The sequence below is a fragment of the Leguminivora glycinivorella genome, chromosome Z, assembly GCF_023078275.1.
Source record: "Leguminivora glycinivorella isolate SPB_JAAS2020 chromosome Z, LegGlyc_1.1, whole genome shotgun sequence".
NCBI lineage: Eukaryota > Metazoa > Arthropoda > Insecta > Lepidoptera > Tortricidae > Leguminivora > Leguminivora glycinivorella.
The window spans coordinates 21,491,439-21,501,188 of record NC_062998.1 but is presented as its reverse complement, the minus strand read 5'-3'; the positions used below and the strand labels follow the sequence as shown (position 1 = coordinate 21,501,188).

General features: G+C 36.3%; 1 protein-coding gene across 1 annotated transcript in view; it reads right to left on the bottom strand.

The window, feature by feature from the left end:
- Positions 1-545: 545 nt before the first annotated feature.
- Positions 546-9,750, bottom strand: part of LOC125241162 (40S ribosomal protein S8) — a 35,646-nt gene continuing 26,441 nt past the window's right edge. Inside the window, exons 5-6 of the mRNA XM_048149506.1 lie at positions 5,237-5,366; positions 546-693 (exon numbers count right to left, since the gene is read on the bottom strand). Of these exons, the coding sequence (XP_048005463.1) occupies positions 584-693; positions 5,237-5,366 (240 nt within the window). The 3' untranslated portion in view covers positions 546-583. The remainder of the gene's footprint in view (positions 694-5,236; positions 5,367-9,750) is intronic.

Genomic DNA, 9,750 nt, shown 5'->3' with positions numbered 1-9,750 from the left:
TATAATTAATTCCTCGCAATCGAAGTGAAAAGCAGAGTGTACAACAGGGGCATAAATTTAATAATAATTATTGAAACCCAGAGCAAATCGCGCCGAGCGCGGAAGCGCGGGAAGGAATATATCTCCCTCTCGCTTACACACTATCTCATACCGTTCAGGCGGAATGCGGAATTACTGAAAGTACATAAATTTACTAAGTTATAGTGATTTTTTCCATACGTACATAATAAACAGCATTGGTACATCAATTTCCATAAGAAAAAAGTAGATGATGTAATTTCTATCTATGAGAACTGAGTGGCGCCGCCCACAATAAAAGCCCATTATTTTATTTCCCGCTATAGGTACAGTCATAACATTACACGTACATACTGTACGTCTTACGAACATCATTTTAACATATAATTAGTTGAATTTCATTAAGGTGGCGCCGCCGGAGAGTAGCACACCACACCAGAGGTCGGTCTAATTATTCGCAGGCAGCGCGGGTGTCAGGGTTTTCGCCCAGATATTAGGTATTAGGCGACTAATTAAATGAAACAATATTTGTGGTTTAGTGTTTTATTTCTACATTTTACGCCCGTTACTTTGCTCTCTTGGACTTGATCTTCCTGAGATAGAACTCCAACTCCTTGCCTTCAAGCACGTAACCATCGGCGCGGCCGCACTGACCAGGCCGGCTTGCAACACATGCTAAATAAAAAATATTAAAAATTACCACATTGCAATAATAACATATTTTGCCAAATCTATTTTAGACTATCAGAGTAACTATGACAAGTAGATCATTCAACTGCTAGACCGCTCCCAAAACGGTAACAGCCCAAGTGCAGAATCAAACTTATCGGTTTCATCATATTAATTATGAATATGTTATTGACGAAAAGTTATTCAAGTATTTTTTATTATCTTTGTGAATTAACCCTTTACCAGGCCCCTAAGAAGTGTCTTCATACGTAAAGTAGGAGATAAATGATAGAATAAAATGATAAAATAGAATGAGGAGATAAATGATGAGGATGAGGAGGATAAATGTGGGTTATGGTTCATAGATAATAAGATATACAGCAGATATATACAGGATCTGGAGTTAAAACTTGACTGCTTGTACACATCGGTAACTTGTGGCATTTTGATGGCACTTGACAGTTATATTAGCAGACTAGTGATGTGACAATGTTTTTCATATACCTACGAGTCAAGAAAAAGAAACCAATTAAAAGAAGGAATGTTAATCATTTAATATATTATGACATTCGTGTTAAACAATGAATATTTGTGTCGCTTAACTTCGAAAGTGGGTAAATTTCGTGAGCGTCAGGACCCCTGGACCACTACAGATATTTGATGTTTTTAGTACATACTAAAATTTAGTACCTATTTGATACTATTTGGTACCTGAGTACATATATTTAGTACCTCCACTGATATCGAAAAATCGAGCGAATAAAGTGGCCAGACATTCTGACGTCAGGATGTCTGGACCATTTTTGGTTTACATAGTTCTAGACAACACTACTAATTGATATCTTAGTCAATATTATGTGCGTGTGGATTGAGTGAGCACCTTCCGAAAATAAAAAAAAATATGCTGATCATTTAGTAAAAGTTCTAAAACAATTGTAAAACGAATCTCTGAATTTGTAAAAAGATAAATCAAAAGATACAGTCATTAACATGTGCTCACTCAGTTCTCACAAACTACCAACGAAAACAGTGAATGTATTCATTTAACATATAATATTTATATACTAACATTTAGTAAAAAGTATGCCAACCTACCTCTATAAATTTTAGATCACCTAGTTACGTATTTAATTTTTTACAAATAGTTTCTTCTATCTATCTATTTAGCCTTTTCTTCTGAACGTGGTCTAGTGTTTATGATTGTTTGTTTAGATAAAGTCGCGTAGTTCAGTGTGCCTGTTGGCATAGGCCTCCTCCAGCTCTTTCCAGTATTTCCTCTGCCTGGCCAGTCTAGTCCAGAAAGGCCCTACAGTGGTTATAATTTCGTCCTCCCATCGTTTGAGTGGTGGGCGTTGAGCTCTTGAACCATCTCTGGGGTGCCACATGAGGACTTTTTGACTCCATTTTTCGGTCTTACATCTTACAGTGTGGCCGGCCCACCTCCATTTTTCCATGTCTATATGTGTGAGGATGTCTCTAACTTTGGTTCTTTCCCTTATGTCGATGTTACGGCATTTATCCTTCAGTTTTACATAATAGTTTCTTATGCTCACTCAATCCTCACACTTTTGAAAAGCCGAATTTTGATGAAAAACATAAGATTTAGACCGCTATTATATGTGTATAGTTTAGTAAAAGTGAAATGGGAATTTGACCCTGCCCTCCTGCGCATCAACTTAAATAGGAATTTATTTTTAGGCACTCGCACATCATCTCTACTGACTAGTGGCATTAATATAGTCGAAATATAAAAGTAATTAGTGTAATTACACTAGTTTTCCATTTTCCTCCTGAGAGAACCTCCTACAGTCTCAATAACGTCTAATCTCATGTCATGTCCCTGAGAGACATCTCCTGGCGGAGAAATTTGTAAATCAGTTTACCCCTGACAGCCGGTCATTTTTGCGACTGTTCAGCAGCTGTAGAGCTGTATGGCAGATTTGGCGGCATTGTGGTTGTAGGTACTGATAGTAGAAGATTGATTTGATGTTTGTATTTATTCTTAATTCATAATTGACACTAATCGATGCAAAAAACAAATGTTACCGAAAGCAGTGGTTTATTTATATGATGAACCCCTATAACGGAGCTCGTGGACCATAGACTGGTCCACATCATCAAAATACATCCTATATACCAATATTACCAATGACGCTGTTAATTATAACAGTTTATGCTATTTCCCCCCTAGAATTAGCCCAACTGTTGCCACGTGTTTAGGTCTCTCAGGAGGAAAATGGAAAACTAGTGTAATTACACTAATTACTTTTATATTTCGACTATATTAATGCCACTAGTCAGTAGTAGAGATGATGTGTGAGTGCCTAAAACTGACGCGCGCAGGAGGGCAGGCGGATTTGCCTCTATACTTTTGACAGGCGCTACATACGTCAACGGCACGGCCGGGCTCACAACTTTAAATTCCGTCATAACTTTTATCTGGTACGCCAAAAAAATTGAAAAAAATATATTGACAGGTACCTAATAGGTAGTAAATATTGATTAGTAGTGTTGTCTAGAACTATGTAAACCAAAAATGGTCCAGGCATCCTGACGTCAGAATGTCTGGCCACTATTCGCTCGATTTTTCGATATCAGTGGAGGTACCAAATATATGTACTTAGGTACCAAATAGGTACTAAATTTTAGTATGTACTAAACATCAAATATCTGTAGTGGTCCAGGGGTCCTGACGCTCACTAAATTTTCATTCTGCTATAAAGTTGATTATCTTTCAGTTCATATTATATTTTATATAATATTCAACCTTAAAGCAGAATGGATTTACCCAGTTTGAAGTTAAGCGACACATTTGTTCTAAATGTTCACAAGTCAGCCTACGTCTTCTACTTGAGAAAATCCAATGTGTTTAAGAAAACTATTTTTCAACCTCCACTGACGTAATGGTGAATAGAAGTACCCCACCCCAGAATAGAAGTTCTGAATGCTCTCTTAATGTAGTAGGGCTTGCAATTGTGTCGCTTAACTTCAAACCTGGGTAAATCCATTCTGCTTTAAGGTTGAATATATAAAAAATATAATCTGATCTGAAAGATAATCAACCTTATAGCATAATGGATTTACCCAGTTTTGAAGTTAAGCGACACAATTATCCGCCCAATTTTGTACCCGGATAATTCGAATACTTGGAATTTGAATATCCGGATAAAATGGATATGTTATTTCGAATATTTTTATTTTATTTAATAAAGCTACACAATGTAGGGAATATTAATTTATTATTTTGTCTTTTCTGAAAAAACACCTTTTAATTGCCACGAGTTACCGATGTGTACAAGCATAGTCAAGTTTTAACTCCAGGTGCCGTAGCCGAGTGGCATTTCTGCGACGCGAAACGAAAACGAAACGCCGCGAAAGGTAGATAGACTACCTTTGCCAGACTGGCACTGTCGCACCAATACGCAAGAGCGATAGAGATAGATATATCTACGAGCGTTTCGTTTCGTGAGCGTTTGTGCCATTCGGCTACGTACCCACATCTACTACGGAACATTATATCAATCACTAAAGACATTATCTTATGATCTTCATTCACGTCACGCTTCAAAATCCAATAATGTATCTATGCCAGCCGTTTAAATCCACTAGACAAGTGATGATAGTGGTTTTTTTTACAAATCCGAACACGAAAGGAGAATGGGCGGTGTCCCATGGGCGAGACATAATTATCTTGTTTGAAAGCTCTGAACTAGAGATGGGCCGAATACGGACTTTGCCGAATACGAATATTCGGCCGAACATTCGGTTCAGCTGTTACCGAACCGAACATTCGGTTCCGCCATATTTTAAATCCTTAGAGTTTAAAACTTTTCAATGATTGGTTAGTAATGAGTACTAAGGCTCTTAATGTTCCTATAATTTGGTGCATAACAAAATTTTGGTTTTTGTATGTTAAGCTACGTTATTTTACTTTTTTACATAATTAATTAATTATTTTAGGTATATATATTTTAACGCATATTTAAATCCCTTTGGTGGTTCCTTAGAATCCTGAAATAGGATGTCATTATCCGATGAATTACGAAACAACTTACGCTATTTATTTACTTTGTTTATTCGGTAAATATTCGGCAATAACCGAACTATTCGGCCGAATACGAACATTGGAAAACTTGCCGAATATGCCGAATACAGAATATTTACCGAATATTCGGCCCATCTCTACTCTGAACTGTAGTATTAATTCGTTGTATGGGATCAACCTCAGATAACTTACAGGGGCCGAGATGGGAAGAGATATATAATAAACAGCTGCCAAATATATATGACGCGATATAGAAGAATTGTGAATGAAAATCATAAAACACTATTTTCAGGGGTTGACAAAATATTTTCTAGCAGGTTTTCGGTTAAAACCTGACCATGGTAACTGATTTAAGACGCGGGAGGAATATATGCCCCTTCCCCTGGTAAAGGGTTAAATGACAATCACGAGTTCATCTGCATGCGCAATATGCGCATACGGGAGTTTACATTTCAAAACTTTGAAGTCTGTTAACATCATTGGATTTTAATAAGTAATACTTGCCCAATAGTCTTCCAGTATGGAATTGTTCCTCTAGTGCAGCTTCAACTTTGGAGAGGCGCTGTCTTGAGATGTACTTCTTGGCAGTCTTCTTGCTACGCTTCTTGTTGATGATAGCATCCTCAGCTTCAGTCTGTAAATAATACTCACATGATATAGAATAAAGCTATTACATTACACTAATGAAACCTAATAACAAAGAGGATCGAGTATTATAGAGAGTTACTGTCGAAGTAAAATGTGTAATCACAGTGCATAGACTGCCATCTCTTGACACAGGCTTAAAACTTTCGAACCTCAGTTTTGACAATTTGGCCCATATTCTTAGCTTGTTATGTGTTAAAATGTCAATTATTGATATTAGCGCCATCTAGCTGAGCGTACCCCAGAGGTGTAATGCCATCTAGGCCACCATACCTTTTTCTGTATGGTACTGAGGTACGTTTTGTCTTAGACTTTATCTGTCTACAAGGAGTTATGTCTTTGCTAATAATAAACCTAACTACACTATATAGCGGCCGTTTATCATGGGTCCTGCTAGTGCCTGTGACAAATTGAATAACGTTTCTTCTAGTGGTGCAAAAATATCTGTATGTTTTTTATCATTATCTTATGACGAATACTTAGTCGGTCCTTAAATTCTGTCCTAAAATTTAGAACATAATTTTAAGAAAATGTTTTTGCATTCCATTTTTGAATGTTTGACAATTATTTTAAAACAAAAAACAGTCATTTTCTGCGATTGCTCACGATGGAGTGGACATTAAAAGAAAACTGAATAGCTGTTTTAGCGTTGCACCGCTGTGGGCGCTCGCCAAGTGCCATTTTCAAGTTGCTCAAAAAATTAAATAGAACGCTTAGGTTTGTGTACCGTACTATTGATAGGTACAATGAAGTCTCTAGTGTTGAGGACAAAAAAAGAACTGGCCGGCCACGCTCCGTAAGAACACCAGCAGTGATCAAAGCGATCAAGGCCCGTATAGCAAGAAATCCTGTCCGAAAACAGAAGTTGATGGCTTTGCAGATGGGTGTCAGTAGGAAAACCGTCAAAAAGATTTTAATCGAAGATCTTAAGTCTACGAGCATACAAAAAAAAAGAGTGGGCACTTGCTTAATGAGCGTCTTAAAACAATAAGGCTTAAAAGATCCCGAAAGTTATAAAGCGGTACGCGAAAAATCGACACCGCGATATCCTCTATACAGACGAAAAACATTTCGATGTTGAAGAAAAGTATAATAAACAGAATGATAGTGTATGCTACGAGCTCTGAAGAAGGAAAATAATTTTTAAGAAAAAAAAACCGTCGCCTTTCGGGTTCTGGTGAAAGCTACTTGCGAATGTTGGATTATGTAGAAATGTGTAAGTATTTTTTAAAACTGCTTTTAATGCTTTAATTATTAGATGGAAACACAAATGAATATACGTATAACGTTAAGGTTTGAAGAGTTTCCTCAATTCCTCATGAATCCGATTATATTATAAGAAATCGAAGCTTGACAAACTTTGTCTTCAAAACATATGCTTAACAAACATAACTAAATAAATGTCACTGTTCTGAACTTAAATGCATGCTTTTCTTACAAAAATACCAAAGTCACCATCATCAGCAGTTCCACTGCACCAAATGTCACTGTTCTGGACGAAAGTGCATGCTGTTCTTATAAAAATACCAGTGTGTGTGTGGATTGAGTGAGCACCTTCCGAAAATAAAAAAAAATATGCTGATCATTTAGTAAAAGTTCTAAAACAATTGTAAAACGAATCTCTGAATTTGTAAAAAGATAAATCAAAAGATAGAGCCATTAACATGTGCTCACTCAGTTCTCACAAACTACCAACGAAAACAGTGAATATATTCATTTAACATATAATATTTATATACTAACATTTAGTAAAAAATAGGCCAACCTACCTCTATAAATATTAGATCACCTAGTGACGTATTTAATTTTTTACAAATAGTTTCTTATGCTCACTCAATCCTCACACTTTTGAAAAGCCGAATTTTGATGAAAAACATAAGATTTAGACCGCTATTATATGTGTATAGTTTAGTAAAAGTGAAATGGGAATTTGTAAAATACAAAACGAACCACTAACGTGTCAGGTTTTTTTATAATAAATTTTTGTAAGTGCTCACTCAGTCCACACGTTTTGAGAAAGTTAAAAATGTAAATATCTTACGATTTGTAGCACCTAAGACACTCGAAAGTACTTCAACATTTAGTAAAAATTTTTACTAAATATCCACCATCTAATATTTTATATTCGTTGTCTGGTTTTAAAGATATTCAGACATAACTTTTCTCATACAAATGTACAAGTAGGGTGACCACACTATGTCGGCTCCTGATTTTCCCCACCTTCCCATTGTCATATTGAGATTGGGGAGTTTCGTTCAATTTTGATAATAGTTTATATTAAACTAATACCATATTAATTCTCAATCTGCAAACTGTTTTTAGGTTATGTTCTTGGCCTAGTGATGATGTGTATTGTGTAATTTTTATCGACGTCAGGATAATAACCATATCGACATCTATATCGCTCGTGCGTATTGGCGCGACAGAGCCAGACTAACTGGCACGGCGTTTCGTTTTAGTTTGGCGTCGGAGTAATGCCATTCGGCTACGCACGCTGTAAAGCTGCTAACACATGACCGTACGAGCACCGTACCGCACCAAGGTCATCCATATGGATGCTTGCTAGCTTGTAAATGGGAGCGAGAAATAGTTATTATTTTCTCGCTCCCACTTACAAATCCGGTACGCTCATCTGTTAGCACGATTAGATTACCAGGTTCTGGTTTCTTACTAGTGAAGTATTATATTCTTTGTTTCTTACCAATTATCATTCATGTCCTTTTTAATGCAAGAATGTCGATATGGTTATTATCCTGTCGTCGATAAAAATTACACAATCAATACACATCATCACTAGGCCAAGAACATAACCTAAAAACAGTTTGCAGATGGAGAATTAATATGGTATTAGTTTAATATAAACTATTATCAAAATTGAACGAAACTCCCCAATCTCAATATGACAATGGGAAGGTGGGAAAAATCAGGAGCCGACATAGTGTGGTCACCCTACTTGATACATTTGTATGAGAAAAGTTATGTCTGAATATCTTTAAAACCAGACAACGAATATAAAATATTAGATGGTGGATATTTAGTAAAAATTTTTACTAAATGTTGAAGTACTTTCGAGTGTCTTAGGTGCTACAAATCGTAAGATATTTACATTTTTAACTTTCTCAAAACGTGTGGACTGAGTGAGCACTTACAAAAATTTATTATAAAAAAACCTGACACGTTAGTGGTTCGTTTTGTATTTTACAAATTCCCATTTCACTTTTACTGAACTATACACATATAATAGCGGTCTAAATCTTATGTTTTTCATCAAAATTCGGCTTTTCAAAAGTGTGAGGATTGAGTGAGCATAAGAAACTATTTGTAAAAAATTTAATACGTCACTAGGTGATCTAATATTTATAGAGGTAGGTTGGCCTATTTTTTACTAAATGTTAGTATATAAATATTATATGTTAAATGAATATATTCACTGTTTTCGTTGGTAGTTTGTGAGAACTGAGTGAGCACATGTTAATGGCTGTATCTTTTGATTTATCTTTTTACAAATTCAGAGATTCGTTTTACAATTGTTTTAGAACTTTTACTAAATGATCAGCATATTTTTTTTAGTTTCGGAAGGTGCTCACTCAATCCACACACACACAAAATACCAAAGTCACTATAAGTATGCCGTTCAGATTTGAGGAGTTCGGTTCTGACCATCATCAGAAATTCCACTGCACCAAATGTCACTGTTCTGAACGAAAGTGCATGATGTTCTTATAAAAATACCAAAGTCACTATAAGCGTGCCGTTCAGATTTGAGGAGTTCGGTTCTGACCATCATCAGAAATTCCACTGCACCAAATGTCACTGTTCTGGACGAAAGTGCATGCTGTTCTTATAAAAATGGCAAAGTCACTATAAGCGTGCCGTTCAGATTTGAGGAGTTTGGTTCTGGCCATCATCAGCAGTTCCACTGCACCAAATGTCACTGTTCTGGACGAAAGTGCATGCTGTTCTTATAAAAATACCAAAGTCACTATAAGCGTGCCGTTCAGATTTGAGGAGTTCGGTTCTGACCATCATCAGAAATTCCACTGCACCAAATGTCACTGTTCTGTACGAAAGTGCATGCTGTTCGTATAAAAATACCCAAGTCACTATAAGCGTGCCGTTCAGATTTGAAGAGTTCCGTTCTGGCCATCATCAGCAGTTCCACTGCACCAAATGTCACTGTTCCGTACCTAAATGCATGCTGTTCCTTTATTAACACAAAAATCACCATATGTATGCCTTTCAGATTTGAGGAGTTCCCTCGATTTCTCCAGGATCCCATCATCAGAACTGGGTTCTGAGAAAAATGGGACCAATCTGTATGTATATACATTCAATCAAAAAAAAAATTTTCAAAATCGGTCCAGGAACGACGG